General features: G+C 43.2%; 1 protein-coding gene across 3 annotated transcripts in view; it reads right to left on the reverse strand.

Moving 5' to 3' along the window:
- Window positions 1-1,212: 1,212 nt before the first annotated feature.
- VSTM4 (V-set and transmembrane domain containing 4) overlaps window positions 1,213-18,549 on the reverse strand; it is a 102,910-nt gene continuing 85,573 nt past the window's right edge. For all 3 annotated transcript variants that reach the window (XM_019499456.2, XM_006262057.4, XM_019499455.2), the window contains one exon: window positions 1,213-4,554. In XM_019499456.2, the coding sequence (XP_019355001.1) occupies window positions 4,429-4,554 (126 nt within the window). In that variant the 3' untranslated portion in view covers window positions 1,213-4,428. The remainder of the gene's footprint in view (window positions 4,555-18,549) is intronic.

Below are 18,549 nucleotides of genomic sequence, written 5' to 3' on the forward strand. Positions count from 1 at the left end.
CTCCTGCAATTTGGTTTCATTGTGCAGTTGTGATGTTGATCTGCTTACCACATTGATGAGAACTTTTTAACATTCTTATTCCACCAACTTCTGGGCAAAGAGATGGAGAAAAGCAGAGCATTGAATATCTTTCTGCCTCCTGACTCCATCTGTAATGAGCAGAATTGTGAGTATATCTGCAGGAAAGGTCACACTTGGAGTCCTAGCTTGAGGAAAACAGATCTCAGAGGAAAGTATCCCGGCTCGGGTCCTTGCCAGTAGGATACAAATGGGGGAATGAAACCCGGAATGGCCTGGACTGGCCATGTCCCCCTGCAGCACAGCTTCCCTGCAGCTGAGGCTGCACTCTAGTGCCCCCAGTTCCTGGTCTGAGCAACAGCAGGCATGTGCTTGTATGTCTGTGCAGTTACAAATTGGTTCAGCCTAGCCAGGTTAGACAAACCTACAAACCTATCCAGCTTTTGGAATGTCTGTCCCTAGCCTTTTACAGCATTTTGCCACTAGGGGGTGAGGAAGCCAAAAATTGCCTGTTTTCCTCAGCAAGCAGCTGCCCCTAGCTAAGCTGCATATAGACACACCTAGATTGGTGTAATTTAGAGCATTGTGCTTCAATCCCCTCATTTTCCTGTACTAATTCTAGTCTGGATTCAAATTATACCAGTGTTGGGCTTTACGAAGAATGTCTACTCCTTATTTCCATCAATGCAGACATGTGTATTGAAGTCCGGCTGTCCTGAGGTCGTTTCGAGTTTATATTACCATTATAACACATTAGAAATAAAAATGTAGTAATCCAGTAAATTCAGAATTTTACTTAAGATGGCAAAAATTTAAGATTCTGAAAGTTTGTGAATTTATAGGCAAAGTACTCACCAAAAGGTAACTCAGTTACTATAGACATTCCAGCCTCTCATTTTCCCTTCCGTAGTTTCTTTTGGTGGCTATTTTGTAAGACATTAGTTCTGGATAAAGAGCTTTTTAGTATATGATAATAGTGCTATATGAGTAAAAATGTCTTCATTCCCAAAAAAAGAAAAACACCGTGGGTTTCTTTTTTGTGTGAGTTGCTAAGGGCAGATGCCTTGTCCCCTATGCACAATGGAAAAACATGTGTCATTAGCACTAATAATTATCTTTAATGCCCATTTTAGTATCAATTTATAAATTTGTCCATTCCATATCAAGTAATAAATCCACACAGACTTTCTGAACTTCTATCACCAAAAAAGAACAGGTAATTTATTTAGCTTAATTAACAGTTAAGTTAGGGAATTCAATATCAATGATAAACAAGAATATACAAATACAAAACATTAATACATGAACAACAGAAATAATTAAAGTATTGAGTAAGGACTAAACATGTAGTAGTGGATTTTTCTAAACAATAAGCCTGATGCCCAGAACTGTGTGACTTGAATGATTTAAAAGAAAAAGAATTACCAATTAATTGATGGTTGATGGGGGGGAGGAGTCATCTTGCACAAAAATGAATTTAATTTTGAGAATAGTCAACCTCTGGCTGTTCCAGAGATGATCCTTAAATTTTTGCACAAAAAATATATTATTACTGATCAAAAGGTGTTAGCCATTGTTGGTGGTTGGTCGAAATGCTTACCAAACTATACTGAAAAGAATGCTGTGCCATTCAAAGGAAGAAAAAAATCTTATGAATAATGAAACGGTGAAATAAACAGTTACTTAACAACTCACAAGCCTGAAGATTGTTCAGCTAAATTGTTACCAGCAACAAAACTATTTGTAGTAATAAGTGTGAATTCGGGAATGAATGGTTGGCCTGAGAAGAGTTTAAATTTGGTATTATTGTTTTGGAATTAATATTATACGCAACAACTAATTGGACCAGATATTTTTTACATGTTCTCTCATGACATGGGCATTTCAATAATTTGGTAACATACAGATGACTGAATGTTGTGCGCCGTGTTTACATGATGGTGTTTTACACATGCAACAGAACCCAAGACCCTAGGAAAAATGTGTACAAAAATGTTACCAGGGAATCCTCATAAAAGGCAAAATTGTGCTCGCTTCACATACAAAACTTTTGCTAGCTTAGACATGTAATGGATGAGACAAGGGTCCTGCATGAGTAATATTGTGTGTTTAAGAACTGCACTGTAATACTCAAGTGTTGGGAAGCCTCACTATTTGAACCTTAAGTAATGGGTTGTTATTATAGCCATCTTTCATGGCATTTCATGGCATGGTTATTTTGAAAAAAGAAAAAAATAGTACTTGGCATAGTCAGACTGGCACAAGAATGGTACATGCCAAACATGGTACATGATGACCACTGGCAAGATCTGCTCATTTGCATCTCAGAGCACACTCTTGGTTTCCTAAACAGACTTAAGACAGGACAGCAGATCACAATCTTAACCAAAAATGAATCCACTGGGAAAGTGATGTAAGAATATAAGGGAATGATTTTTAAAAGCATTGGACAGATTTAGGAGCAAATGTCTCATTTTACTTTGAACATGTAATTGTAATCCCTTGTAATACTTTACAAAGTTAGGGTGAGTCGGATGGTCCAAACAATACGAACTGTTCAGAGTTTTGGGTAGTAACGGAAGGCTGACAACCATTAGCTACTGCACACTGGATTATATGCAACTGTCACCTTGAAATGGCTTGTACTTCTCCACAGGTTTTGTGCTTTGGCCTGTAAATGCATCCCAAGCTACAGTGCTTGCATTTCTTGCTCAAGACAAGTAATCAAACAGGAACGGAACCAAACTTACCCCCTGCAGGTCTGCTTCTCACAACCTTGGGCAAATCTGGACCCTAATGCTGTGGTGGAATTGCATCCATAGGAATGGAAAATGTTTCCTCTAGGCTACAAAGGAGAATATAAACTAGGGACATTTGCTGCTGATCTGTGCAGCCACTTGTTTATGCTGGGACAATATGGCACTCTGAAAGGCAGGAGCATAACGAGGAGGGAACGAGTGGGCTACCACCCCTGGGTGCCTATCTGGGGCGGGGGAAAGTAGTATGCCTGCAAAACATGCAGCAGCTTTGCTGTCAGCCCAGCTGTTGCTGCACCACCAGCAGTGTAACCACTGCCACTGTCCTGTGCACAGCACTCAAACACCCAGGCACAGCTCTGCTGGATGTCATGGCTTCATGCTCAGATTGTGGAAGAAGAAGGATGCAGAACTAGGAGCAGTAATGTTGGCTGCCATTGAGCAACTATACAGATGTTGCATCCTATGGAGTCCCAGCCCATGGCCTCTGCACTTGCTTTTCCAGGTTCAGCAACAGCTATGTGCATATGGCAATGTTTCCCAACCAGTGTGCCGCAGCACAAAAGTGTGCTGTCAGAAATGAACAGGTTTGCCGCAGAACTTTGCCATGGCAATAAGCTACAATAGGTATGAGGATGGGAAATGCCTTAACGGGTGTGCTGCGAAAAAATTTTATTAATGTAAGTGTGCCTTGGGCTGGAAAAGGTTGGGAAATACTGGCATATGGGATGGAAATCAGGCAGCACTTCCCTCACCAGCCCAGGTATCGATGGTGGAAATAAGAGATATGTAATACTTAGATTCTTCCTCACAGGACAGAGGCTCTAGAGTCTACTCTTAGCTCTGCCCCAGCCCTGGTCCTTGTCAAGGAATGACTCCACAGGGTGGTGGAGAGAGGCTGAAGAATGTGCTGTTACAGAGAACTGCAGGAGAGGGGCTCTTAAAGCTTCCCCCCTCCTTTGACACTTTGGTACTCAAGTGCCATGCAGGAGGTTTATACAGGGTTGAGGGAAGAGAGAAGCCTGGAGCTGGGCATAAAACTGTTCTTCCATTTTGCAAACAAAATGGAGCTATTAAGAATTTTTTCCCATTCCAAACTGGGACAGAAAGCCAAATCATAAAAAATGCCTCCCTCCCCCTTTCCCTTCCCCAAATCCCCACCCCAGAGCAACATAGGGGTTTAAATCAAAACATTATACTTTTTTCAAAAATGTTAAAGCTTTCTCAAGCTGAAAAGATATTCATTGAGCTTGATGCTTTCCTGGGAAAAGTCCCAGTACTGCTGAACTGGAATTTCTCATTGAAAACTGTTGGCAAATCCTTGACCAGCTCTACTCTTGCAGTAGGTATAGAATTGACTTGTGTGGAAATGAGGTTTCCACTGGGCTCTTTTGCACTTAGCATTCAAAATGGCCCAGGTAGTACATTAGTCTATAGAAACCAAGGCACCAAGAGCTTTTGAAAGGGCTGTTGTTTATCATTTGCCATCACTGTGATTCCTTTTAACTACAGGTTTAGAAAAAGTCTCATAAAAGTACAGAAGTACATGAATGGAAGTAAAAAAATAAGGACATTTGTAAGATTTTTATAAATAAACAGCACAGCAAGAATTACATAGAAAACAGACAAAGAATATATTTACAGACACAGGCTTTTACAACTTATTCTCCTCAAAGAGGATCTGTGCGTAGACTGTTGTAGTGGGGATGCCTTTGGCTTCCTGCAGGGGCTTGATCAGCTCAAGTTCTGCATATGTTAAAGTCTCCTCTGCAATTTTTGGCTATAAAAACAGAAACAAAAAATAATAGTTATAATGTTGGTATGGTTTTCCAGCTGAATGACTGAGTGCAAAAGATAGCTAAGTGTTATACTACAGGATCTTTTTTTCTGTCATGCTAAGTCTACATTACTGCTATTAGCTTTTTCATTACTAGCTCTCAAAAACAAAACAAGAAAAATTCTGAAGGAACATTTCCAATTTTATTTTCAATTCTTTCCTCTCTAAAAATGTTGCCATTTTGCTTCGTCTTCTTCTTTCTTTTCTTTTTGATTTCTCAAATCATAAACATTTAGAGTTTTGAAAATTTCCAAGAGTTGCACAGTTGGTTGGAAAACTGGAGAAAACTTGTGCGATTTCCCTCCTATACTTATATGTTAAAAACTCAGTCAAGGTCTCCTCTGTTATTGTTATGCAGGCAATTGTGCTAGATAGACATCCTAACAGCCTGTTGCCAACCCTTGCAGTTTTGGGTGGCCTAAGTGAGGCTATGGGAATATAGCTAAGCAAAAGGCCTGACACCTTGAAGCTCTGGGTAGCCGCCCTACAAATCTCATAAGCATTACAAATGTTGTGTCAACAGGTTGTTAAATCAAGCAACATCCCACTGTAAGCAAATGGCAAATTTGCCAATTTAAAAAGAGCAAAAGAAAAGCCTAGGCCTAAGAAGCAATTATTAAATGAGCTACTAGTCAACAACCAAAGATTCATATTAGTGTTTCAATATGTAAATTTGTGAACAGTAAGTACTGAGCTGTGTATTTCTATAGAACATGTATTGTAACTGTAAGCCTGTATTACCATATATTTTTGTAGCCGAATTCCTTGTAGATAGGGGAGAGAGAGAAAGAAGCAGCTTTATTATTGTAACCAGGAATTTAGTGATGAGTAAGAAAAGCAAGTGACAAGGAGATATTTCAGGCCAGTGAAAAAAAAAGGATTAGAAAATCTTCATTCTCAGAAGCTGGAATTTCAGGGTATAAATTTTAGCTAATCGAGATCTTCCTGGATCACTGAAGAACTGGTGTGAATTGGTTTTCAGGGGGAGGGAGGGGGGGACGCAGAAAAACAAAGGATTTTAAAAATGAACGATCAGAGAATGTTTGTTAGAGTTAACGACCCTCAGCCTGAAGAAGGGTGTGTGCACCCAAAAGCTTGCAAAGAAAGATATATTTTTTCTATTTTCTAGTGGTCTAATAAAAGGGATCACCTCTGAACCAAGAGTTTTAGAGATTTGTATTCTTCTCTTGTTAGAGTTAACTGTATATATCAGGCTTGTCCAACATACAGCCTGTGGGCTGCCATGCGGCCTGCCAAGCCATTTTATCTGGAGCGTAGAGCCAGCGGTGGTGGTGGCAGCGTGGAGCTGCGGCGGCGCGGAGTGCGGAGCCGCTGCTGCGGAGCATGGGGTGGCAGCGCAGAGTATGGAGCCACCGCCGTAGAGCGCAGAGCCACGGTGGCAGCATATGGGGTGGCGGTGGCGTGGAGTGCGGAGCCACGGTGGCGGTAGAGTGCAGAGCTGCGGTGGCGGGGCCACAGCGAGGTGGGCAGGGCCGACCCGTGGGCCCTAGCTGGCAGTGAGGGGAGGGGAGCTGCTTACCCCCACAGGGCCCAGGGGAGAGGCCCTGCGTGGGAGGCCAAGCAGCGGCCGGTGGCACTGCTGGCCTGCCTCCTCACCTGCCTGCTTCAAGCCAGCCCCGCTGCCCTGCCCTGCCCTGCCCTGCCCTGCCCCACAGCAAGGCGGCACCTGCTCCCCTAGCCAGTCTCTCCCTGGGTGCTGCAGCTCTCTGGGCCCGGCTGCCCACGTGCAAAGCCCCAAGGGCGCCACTTCTCATGTGCTGCTGGGGACGGGAGGAGCCCAGCCGGGTCTGCACCGACAAGTAGAAGTGGCGGCGGAGCCATGTGCCGCTCAGGATACGACAAGCCTGCACCGGTCAGCCTCGAGTGGCACATGGTTCCACTGCCGCTTCTACTGGCTGGTGCACACCTGGTCAGCCTCCTCCCATCCCCAGCAGCACATGAGAAGCCGGCTTTAGCCGCATGCTGCTTTTCCTGGCCGGTGCTGACCTGGTTCTGCCCAGGGGGGTCTTGCAGCATCATGTCAACCTGGGCATGGCACTGGCAGGCTGGGCAGGTCCCAGGTTAACCCCGGCCTGGCCCCGCAGCTTCTCCAGCACCAGGTCAACCCGGTTGTAGCCAAGCGGCTCCTGCAGCACCATGTCAACCCAGGCATGCATGCCATGTCAACCAGCACCATGTCAACCCCTGCAACTTCATTGGTGTCAAAGGTCACGTGACATCACTTCCTGATATAATACCACTTCCTGTGACATCTTTGACTATGGCTCGCCAGCCCACTGGGTGATAAAAAGTTCGTGATCTGGCCCCACATTCAAAAAGGTTGGACACCCCTGGTATATATACATGGGGCTGATCACAGAGAACGTGGGAGAACACAGCGCTCCAGCAAGGACCTGTGCTTCAGTGCAAACAATAAAGGGCTGGGCTGCAAACCTGTCTCCTGCCTCTTATCGCTAATACATTTCTAATTCAAATAACAGGCATGAGTCACCTTTTAACTTGATTGTATACCATTGTGATACCATCAAAGGCATAACTAGCAAGTTTTGCTCCCTGGGCAAAACCCTGATGAAAAGAGTGTGTGTGGGGGGTTGGGGGCGGGAGTGCTGCCGAGAGCCATGGCAGTGAGGTAGATAGGTTTAAGGATAACACTGGAGAGTAAGGTTTTTTACAAACAAAATCCTCACTATAAAGTACTAAGTAGTAGTTTTCAGGACTTTCATATCTACTGAAAATCATCAAGTGAACCTGTATTATAAAGCATTGGCATTGACCAGTAGGGCTATGTGAAACTTCAGTAACTGATTCAATTTGGAGGAGATTCGGCCTGGTTCAGCAGCTGAATCTCTGAATCTGAATCGAATCAGGAGACTCATTAATCTCCCCAAATTGAATCAGAAACCACCAAATTGATTCAGAGAGATTCAGAGATTCAGCCATAGACTGTACAGGCAGGCACTAGGCAGTGCTGGCGGAAGCAGCTGGGGGAATAGCTGGAAGACCCCTGGCTTGAGCTGGCAGCCCCGAGAAAAGGTGCAGCCTGTCCAGCTGGTCCCCCACCGGAGTGAGACAGGTAGGGCTGGCAACCCCAGGAGAAGCCGTGGGGAATGACCAGGGAGCTGGGAGATTGAACTGGGGAATTGAATTGGGAGCTGGGGGGGAAATAATCGGGGGCTGGGGGAATGATCAGGGGCTTCCCCTCAGCTCCTGGTTCGATCCCCCAGCCCCTGCAGCTTCTCTCAGGGCTTCTGGCTCAAGCTGTGGCTTGTCTGGCTGGTCCCCCATGCTGGGGAGAGGCAGACAGTGCTGGCAGCCCCAGGAGAAGCCATGGGTGCTGGGGGGAATGATTGGGATCGAACCAGGAACTGGGGAATCGAACCAGGAGCTGGAGGGAATGATCGGGAGCTGGGGGAATGAACGGGTGCTTCCCCTCAGCTCCCAGTTCAATCTTCCAGCTCCCCAATCATTCCCCCCATCCCCTGTGGCTTCTCTGGGGGTTGCCAGCACTGCCTGTCTCGCCCACACTGGGGGCAGCTGGCTGAGCAGCCGGATGAGCCATGGTTTCTCCCGGGGCTGCCAGTTCAAGCTCATCCAGCTGCTCCCCCAGCTCCTCCCGCCGGCACTGCCTGCCTGTATAGTCTATGGCCAGATAAGATTTGGTGCTGAATATCTTTGGATTCAGTCAAATCAAATCAGGACAGTGATTCAAATCACTGAATTGAATTACTGTCCCTCCGATTTGCCAAATCCGAATTCGAAGCGAATACTTTCCGCTTTGCACAGGCCTACTGACCAGTATAGTTGTCAATCATGAAAGAAGAATGATAGAATACTCCCTAATCATGACAGAAATGATTAGGAGGTAGTATAATATCAGGTGCACAAATAGCTAAGTATCACACTAGTTCATCCTGAGAAAATGAAAACAGGCAACACAAACACTTTTACTTTCTTCTTTACTGATTTTTCAGGACTGTATTATTCTCCCAGCAGCTTTGGGTCTCTGATCCTTATTATATCTTTGTTTGCTGCACTGCTGTAAGCTCCTTTGGGGCTTCATAACCTTCTGTGCCCTCTACCTGTTGTTTAATATAAAACCTAAATATGGAAGCTAAGCTAATGTAAGGGCCATTACACATAACAGCAGTATGCAAAACATTCAAGCTCTACAGGAGCAGAGCTACCCTGAAATCCCCACTGGGAGTTTTGCCATTGACTTCAATGGGAGACCAAAATATCAAATTGTGTTCCACGTGTGAAGACCCTTCCAATCTAGTGAGGCTTTGCAAACAAGTTGTTGGTCATGGCCAGTTTAAAATTCTGAATTTCCCATGGCTGTGCCAGTTCATCCTTTGTAACAAAAATATTTACATAGCTTTATAGAAATCAATTGCTCAGGGCAAACTAAATCCGTGTTTGCTTCCCCCTTTGCTGTTTAATTACATTTCACATTATGTTTTCACTTAGAAAATGCCATGTGTCCTAAAATAGCCACCCCAACGCCCAGCTCATGTAAATTTTAGAACTAAGATTTATGAAATCATATTGTCCAGGTGTTTTATTATATTATCTCAAAATTGCATTGTTTTCCAGTGTAGATTATCTCTTTATTCCTACTTTATTCTATTATGTTTGGATATGAAAAATAACACTAGATTCTCCAAATCAGGTCATTGGGCAGCATTGGCTGATGTGTTGCTTTCATACATTTTTATGATGTTCCTATAGTAAACATAATTTAATAAAGCCAAAACACACTAAATAAATAATTGCATCTAGAAAAGCAATAAAACCAAATAAAATTAGTACTTTCATAAGTGGAAAGGTACTTCAATTACTGCTACAAGCAACAGCACACCATAAAATGTGTAGAATAATTTCCCTTATGCATATTTCTAGTATGTAATAATTTGATTGAAAATATGAGGAAACACACAGGAGGTTCAAAAATGTGAAGGGTATACAGTTTTCAGCAAAGGATGCGTAATAACAGTGCATAGAAGCCAACGCTCTTTTAAAGTACCTATGGTAGCTAGCTTTTTGTTTCAGCCCCTCGTCTGTATTTCATTTCGTCATCCATGTGTTTAATTACATTTTGCATTTTTTATCTGAAAGCAAATATTCAGGAAAGCAGGGAAAGAAAACAAATGCTGCCACCATTTCCCTCATTTGGTTTTGATAGTATTTTGGCAAAGTAAGACCTGGAATCATGCCACCATCTTGTTCCAGGAACAAAAGTACTACCTCAGTACCAAACATCCACATTAGCAGGACTGTTCCTGGGAATGAAGATGAGGAGAGAAATGAATGACTACCATTCAATTCTCTGTTTCCAAGTGGTGCATGGTTGTCTTAGCTACCACTGTATGAGGTTGCTGGGAGTCTGACAGGACACAGTATGCTTCTGTACCTGTTTAGGAAAACTAGAAGTTATTGGAAAATGGTGTCAACAATTATTTTTTTCAGAATCTAAATTAGAATTCAAAGTGAGATTTCTAAGTTTAGGGCATTCATTTTGATAATTATTATTTTTTCAGGCTTCATGATCGATTCAGTGTAACATACTTCACAGAATCACAGAACTGGGAAGATCCATCCTTTATCTTGGCCAATACAAGATAATAAGTCTCCTTCAGTGTCCTCTCCTGTATAATTTTATGTTAGTGTAGTGTCGCTGGTAGGTGTTGTAAGGCTTCAGGCCCTTTCTGGTCAGTGCCTTGTTCCCTAGCGATGTCAGGGTGAGACCGCACCCTGGGGCCACCTAGATGTTTTCGGGCACTGCCTCTACTTGCCTGCCACGTCTTGATGTTGATTGATGGGGAGGCAGTTCCCTGTTGGTGGTCCCAAAAGGGGTCTTGACCCTGGTCTTTCTTTGTGGGGCTCCAAACCTCCCCTTTACCCCACTCTTACCACATCCACAGCCTGGGAAGACACTGCTCCCTGTAGTCTTCCCTGGGATGATCTCTTCTCATCCACTTTACCCGCCTCAATTGGGGTGAGGTCTTTCTGGCCGTCAATCTCCCCTGAGTCGCTTCCTGGTCTTCGGATCAACTTTCAGGCAACTAAACCTGCCCAAGCCTGGGGTAACTGTAACTCAGGAAAATTCTTAACTAAAAAAAAGGTGTTCGGCTTCTGCCGACGGGTGCCTGGGATTCTGGCTCCCAGGACCCCTCTGTCCCCTGGGACGGGAGAAGGAATCCGTCCATTTCTCTATGTATTTTTCCCAGGGCCCAGCTGACTAGGAGCTAATCACTCCTAATCCCACCACCTGGTGGTACTTGTCGCTTCCTCGTAGGGCTCCAAAGCAGCCGCTGCCTGCTCCTCCCTCTTCACCAGGCTACCCACAGGGTTTTGCTGTCACTCGCTGCCCCTCCCCGCCACAGTATCTGAGCTCTAGTGCGGCTGTGGCTTTGCCCCTGCTTGTGAGGATGAACTGCTTCTCCCCGCCGTGGCCCTCCAGCGATGTTCGGCTCCCAAAGCCTGGACTCCCTGTTCTTGCAGCCAGGCTTCCTAGGCTGATGCTGGAGCTTCACTTCCCATGCTCAGCTCTGCTGCTGCCCAGCTCTGCCGCTTGTGTTTCCTGGCCGGTGTGCCACTCCTCTCCTCCCGGGCAGCTGATTCTCTTCCCAGCTGCCCTTTGAGCAGCCCGCGCTTCTCCGAGATCCCACCCCCAGGGCTTTCTGATCCACAGGCTCAGGCAGCTGTGGAACTGCTGAGCCTGTGTCAGCATTTCCCCGCAGCTGCCGCTTGTCTCCTTCCTTACGGTAAGTACTGGGGCTCATTGGGAGGGGTTCTGGGACATGTTGGGGGGCTTTTACCTCCCCTTTCACATGTAGTGATGGGCTTTCTTGGGAGAACTGTTCCTTATTGCTTGTTACTAACAATCTACCTGCCAAATTCATCATTTGAGGTGTTGAAGACCACCTGATAAGTTTGTACTTTTAAACTTTTAAACTATTAGATTTTTGCTTCAAAATTATCAAGGAGATCAGGACTAATCCTCCTAGCTTAACTGGAAAACTTTTGGCACATCTCAAAGGTATTTACTATGAGCTCTTTCATGGATGGAGTGGACAGGTCTTGAACCTTCAATCAAGACATCTTTATCCAGTTTTAAATACATATAACAAACATGCAAATCAAATCTTAGAATTTTAAAGTTTGTCAAAATATCTCACGTATTGCTTTCTATAGTTCAACTTTCGCTCTCTTGGTTCTTATGATCTTACAATTGCATTAGCTCTCAAGTAATCTGAGTCTTCCAAAGTGAAATGAATGTATATTTGTAGTTTTTGAGCCAAGAAGATTTCTTTTAAAAAGCTGTTCAAGTGTTCCAGATTCAAACATAAAGAAGTAAAAACAGGCTTCAACCCAATTTACTTCATTTGCAGTCCATCAATCTCAAAAGACAGAGAAGTTTCAGCAGTGGTTGCATCAGCTATAGACAAAAAAAGGTGTCTAAATATGCGAAGGTCATGGGGGTTTATGAATGTAACAACATATGAATAGAAAGTTGTGTTGACTTGCTACACTGAACTGTCATCCCTTTATTATCTGGACTTAAATATGTGACCCAAAAATGTTCCTCTGGGAGTTTCATAAATATCTTATTTACTGCAGAAACAGTTAAGAGTGATATTCTGCATTCACTGGCTGTAGTCATGCTGGGTGGGTATATAAGTAGGAGAGAGGGAAAAGAGCAGTACCAAGCTAAGTATTTATTACCAAAGCTAGCTTGCTAACACATGGCAAAGTGGCACATGAGGGGTGACTGCAGTGTTGTTGCATGTGAATTGCTTCTCCAAAAAGAAAGCTTAAAATACGCCATTAGGGGTAGTATAGAGACAGGAGCTGGTGATATTATTGGTTTGATCCGATCTACAATTTATACATGCCAAGCTTTCCCTCCAACAGTAACCCTGTTTAAGTTGAATTTAACTATGTCTCTCCACGTGACTGAGTTTTGCAGTTATGCCCAGATGCCCTGAATTACCTTTTTCTTAGTGAGTTTTCCAGAACTTCCACTCTCTCATTCATTTCTCCTTTGCATACACCAAACACAAATCTTGGGTCCTTTCCATTTCATATTTGAGTAACACCCTGTTTTGTCCTCATGCTCTGTAACAGCTCCACAGGAAAAGTGCTGATATTATCCAGATGGCACAATTTAGGAGTATTTAAATATCCCATGTCACATCCCAAATATTTATAGGACCAGGAAAAGTGTTGGCAAGAATCTCCAGACCAATTTGAACACGTCCAGATATTTGTTTCTCTCTGCATATAGGTACAGAAGAGAGAAACAGTACAAATAGCTAAATCATATAGCACAAGACACTAAAAGTGATGGGGCACCATTAATCCCTTTCTGAGGCCACATCTACATGAGTTGCTGACTGCGCAGTTGTTCCTGTGCAGTCATTTAGTACTTGTATAAACAAGAACTCAATGAAGTACTAAATGACTGCACAGTATCCAGAATTACTGTGCAGTCATGATGAGGAACAGCTTTTTTGTGATGCTGACTGTGCAGTAGCTCATGACTACTGTGCAGTAGCATCACTTCACGCTTCCTGCCACGTGACACTACTGCGCAGTAGTCACAGGCTCCTGCACAGTCAGCGTCTCATGTAGATGCGGCCTGAGTATATTTCTTTACATAAGCATTGTGCTGTAAAAGCCAAGACAACAGAGTAAGGGGCATGCATGACAACTGCCATATAGGCCAGTGGCAGTGGTTTGACAGGGATCGTACACAGGGGAAAGCAGGAGATTCCAAAGCTTGAGCTGAAAAGCTGGCATGTGTGGTAGGCAAATGCATTACCTCCCTTGTCAATAGGGTACTGAGGGAGGATGTGTCTTGCGCTGACCAGTGAATGAGTTGCACAGGCACCCATTGGCATGCTCCAGAAGAATATAGCTGGAAATACAGTTTCCGCTCTGTAGCTTCTGCTTCTACATGTAGGCCACAGAGCCTGAAAGCAGGCTTGGGTAGAGCAGTGCACAGCTTAGGAGGAGGTTAGTGACTGTAGAACACCACGTGGGGCTGTTCTGCTACAAGGAAAAGGTAGAGAAATTCTCCTTTAGTCCTGCTCTTCCAGACAGACAAGATGGAAGGGGAATGGAACAAGTCACCCTCAACAGTGCACTCAGTGAAACAATGTGAAGTTCAGAAGCAGAGATAATTGTACAGCCTGGAATCTACCTGCATGAGCCTCTACTGCAGGGGTGGGCAAAATGCGGCCCGTGGGCCGGATGTGACCCACCATTCTATATGGCTCATGGAGCCCCTAAAAATTTTAGAAAATTAATATTTGTCTGCCCCTGGCTGCCTGTCATGAGACCCTCAATGGCTTGCCAAAACTCAGTAAGCGGCCCTCTGCCCGAAATAATTGCCCGCCCCTGCTCTACTGCCTAAGTCGAGAAGTCTGGCTCTCTGAGCTGAGACTGTTGCAGGTTCCATGAACGTAATTGTAGCTATGGCAGTACTAGAGGGGGAGAGAGGGATACATAGTGTGTGTGGATTCCAGTGACACTGCACTCTGGGTGGGATGTTCCAAACTATTCAATTCTGGTTTAACTTTGATAAAATTCACACTGACTTCATTGGAGCTAGGTTAGTCAATGGTGGCTGCTTTTAACACTCCTGCCTCTCTATTCATACCCATTGGAAAATCAACTTAACAGAATTTATATGGGTCAGACTTCCACTGAGACTTCACAAAGAGCAGTAAACTATAGAGCAGTAAACTATACTATACCTCACCTACATCAATTTATTAGGATGTGGATGACTCCCTTCTTTAGGCATCAATTTAAACCACATTTCTCAAGAGGCCAGAAAAAGAGGATTGTCAGTATTTTACCACTGGGTGTTTCACCAGGTTGTAGCCAGCAAGTCAGTATTTCCCCTGGAAGAGAAAGGCTTCAAAAATTGCTTATGCAAACACTTGCACAATGTTAGCAATTATGAAAGATGCAGCTGGATCTATGAGTTGAATTAGTCTTCAGAAATAAAAGCAAAATATAATTGCTGACCAATGTGAGCTCTGAAATGTCAAGGTTCAGTTTAATTACCACTGAAAGAGATCAATAAATATTGCATTGGGATGTTGAGCATCACCCAAACTTTTTATAATGAAACCATTGGTAGGAAAGTCTGTTTGCCCAGGGGAGAAAGACAGCTGCTTCCATACAACACTTGCCTCCTCCAAGATACTCACTTTTTATTCAACAGCGAAGTAGTTGCTAGAGCTAAATCCTACAGAGGGTGACTGTACACGTGGTTATTGGCTCCACACAGGAAGTTTGTCCATCCCAAATTACAAGTTCACTCCCTACACATCAAAATTAATGTCTATTGTAAGTATTAATACAGCCCTACTCAATGTGATGTGTACAAGTTATGTCTGCAGGCTGAACTCACCCCTAACATTATTCTACAGAAATAGTGAGTAACGCTAGAGATAAGTTGGTCCGCTGAGTTATAGTTGGTCATTTCCTCTTAAGAAGGATATAGACTTGAAAAATATTGGAAAGGTAGAACTGCATAGGACCTATGGAAGAGCATTTAGCCCCACCCTCAACAGTCCCCTTGTGACCATTCCCACAGGTGCTTTCCAAAACCATTCTTTAAAACTTCCAGTGAATGAGCTCCTACAACCCCCTTAATTAGCTTGTTCCCAGGCTTCAATACACCTACAGAGAGAATTTTTTTCTTAATATGCCTAAATCTTCTTGGCCACAAATCAAGCTGGTTTCTTTTTGCCTTTTGGATTCAAAGAAAAAAAAAAAAACCAAAATGATGAGATTTCTGTTGGAACCTACATTAGCAATGGGTGAAAGGTTCATATACCAAACCTCAAAATCACAAAGTCATTTGCTGTGGAGTTATATATATATATATACATATATATATATATATATATATATATATATAGTCAGTTCTCAGCCTAGCTCCATCAAAAGGTCTATTGAGATTTCACACAGCTTCTGTTATGGGTACAAGTGGCATTACTTGTGGTCTTAGCATGAATTCAAGCAAAGCAGCAATTTTGAATGTTTTGTATTCTGAGTTCGAACATGAATGTGCAAGTGACATTCAGGAAGTCCAAAAGAAGTGTACTTTTGCACTCCTCATATCCCATAATGATGATTTCTTCACAGCTCTTAATGCATCTTTGAGAAGAGACAAGCTAGAGGAAGATTATGTGGTCTGGCAAAGAGACAAATTGTGGGGTTTGAAAATAAACATTTTCAAAATTATAGGTGGTCAAGTGAAAAAATGATCAGTCTCTTTGTATATGTTCAGCTTTATATTACTTCTCTGGCAGTCATTAACATCTTTAGATATTGAGATTATAAATCACAGTGAAGACTGCTATGCATCTGGGGGGAAATTACCTTCCAAAAACACAGAACATAGTCTTCCAACTCCTTATTATCTAAAAAGAACTCATGTCTGATTGTTCACCTAGCCAAAAACTTCTAATCACCATATATATGCACAACACATCTTTTCCTCAGAGGATGAGCCAAATTCATATCTGATATAGCCCTGACTTGCAAAATAATAATGAAGTTACTAACCTGGGTATAAAATTAATTGACCCATACTCCCTCCTACCTAGGTTAGTAATTGAAATAAAATCAACCTGAGAGGTATGTCACTTGACTGAAAAAAAAATCACTCAACAAAGTGAAAGAATACAGTATATAAAGGGTGAATTAGTTCCTATTCCTACAAGAGATTGTAGCTGTAAAACGCTGGCTAAAGATGGTAGCTCATTATAAGGTACTGAAAACTTCTTAATCACGCAAGGACTTGAAAAACATGAGCTAAAACTCTTGTATTTCACAAGCTTGTTTCCAAAACAGTAATTAGGTTGTATATAATTCAATGATACTTGAAACCCCTCATTATGTTATGGTGAGAACTACTAGAACATAATATTCATTTTCTTTGTGCAGCAGATCTGGAGCAGCTATGGTTACTTGTTTTTGTAGAACTGTTTTGCTGGAAGCTAAAGGTCGAAAGGTTGGGCTATCCTTTTGAAAGAAGTGCTTGCAAGTGCCAGCCTCATTAATTAATTGGTTTTCAGACTATAGACCAGTGCTTCTTAACCTGTGCTGTGAGATCCTTTTAAGAGGGGTGTAGGGTGTGAGGAGGCAAACACAGAGTTTCATAGTTGTTAGTGGCTGGAAGAGACCTTACAGATCATCGGGGCCAAAGATTGCCAGGGTGGGTGACTGTACCACATCTGGGAGGAGCCTGTTCCACACCCTTGGTACTCAACTTATTTTTTTCTTTACATGCCTGTCCCTCCCTCTCTGCTCCTCTCCTCTGCCTTCCCCAGCTTCCCAAACACACACTGCCCAGCCCCTATGCAAGGAGGAAAGCATCATATTAAGTTAGTTTTAGAAATGAGATATCACTCAATTCACAGAAGTTACAGAGGGGAGCCTGGAGTTTAAGAAGGTTGAGAACCACTGCTATAGACTCTTCATGCAAAGGACTCATCCTTAGGCATACTGTGTAGAACTAAGTAGCTTCCCAAAGCTGTGCAAGGAATGTGGTTGCTCAGTTTCCATTAACCTTTTTGAGAACTGGGAATCCAGATCTTCTAAGTCAGGGGTTGACAACTTGTGGTCCTGGATTGGATCCGGTGTGCTGCCCTACAAAGCCCAGACATCTATAACGATTTGGCTGTGGGGGACTTTTGTAGCAGTTCTGCCGGAGGCACTGTGGGAAGCAGTGGCAAGGGAGGGAAAGGAGTGGCAGTGGCAGTATTGTGGCAGCAGAGGAAGCAGTGTTAAGTGATGTTGGCCAGGACAGAAGCCACAAACCACCTTCAGAACTAGCTCTTAAAGTCTTCTACTACTCCAAAAGGTTGCTAATGAATGCCTGTTCTATGTGGTTTTGCAAATCTCTGACTACAAGTATTTGTTATATGAGCATGTTTTGGTAAAGGAACATCATGTCAGCTTTTGGGAGTGCTCCCAGAGCCAAAATGACTTCCTCAGCCTTGCCTTGGAAATTCATAGCCTTTGATCCCTCCCCTTTTTCCAGTAGTTGTTACATCATCAGCCAAGTCCAATCAGCCAACCATATGGCTCAAGCCAATCAGTGCCCCCCCAGACCTCCCATCAAACTGTAATAAATAAAGGTATTGGTATTTATAATGTGATAAGCATACCTGCTAGGATGTTTCTCAAAAATGTACCAGCTAGCTAACTGAAACTACTGGATTTAACTCCTGGCGAATTTTAACTGCCCATGCTAAACAACAAGTACAACCAAATGCATGCTGAACCTCTTTGTTACCATTACTGGGGAACAAATTTAAAAGATAGGTCATATGACAAAGTTTGCTACCCGTGACTTGAATTCAGCTCTGCTAGGGAAAGGAAAGTTTACAGACAATGGCAGTAGGATGGCCCAGATTTTTGGAAACCTAATCCTGAGGCATTAAGAAATCATATAATTAAATGGGTAGCACTTACATGCTACTCTGCTTTACATTTCCAAAACACTTAATAACTAAGATCTAAGGCAATTATTTGTGAGAAAAAAATGTATTTGACTAACTCTGAGGTAGACAGTAGGTTATGCAAGTTATGCAAAGCCACACATACTCCTAAAGTGTCAGAAAATCATAGAGTCACAGAGAAGTAGGGCTGCAAGAGATCTCCAGAGGTCATCTAGTCAACCCCGCTGCCTGGGGCAGTATTATCTCCATCTAAAACTATACATCCTATACGCTCCATAATACATCTCCAGTCTATAGACTCCATAATATAAACTCTATGTATAAAGACTACCATTAAGAGACAGTCATGTGGGACCTTGTCAAAAGCCTCGCTGAAGTCCAGATATACTATATCCACGGCATTCCCTTTATCTACCCAAGTAGTTAC

Source organism: Alligator mississippiensis, chromosome 6 (genome assembly GCF_030867095.1).
Source record: "Alligator mississippiensis isolate rAllMis1 chromosome 6, rAllMis1, whole genome shotgun sequence".
Classification (NCBI taxonomy): Eukaryota; Metazoa; Chordata; order Crocodylia; family Alligatoridae; genus Alligator; species Alligator mississippiensis.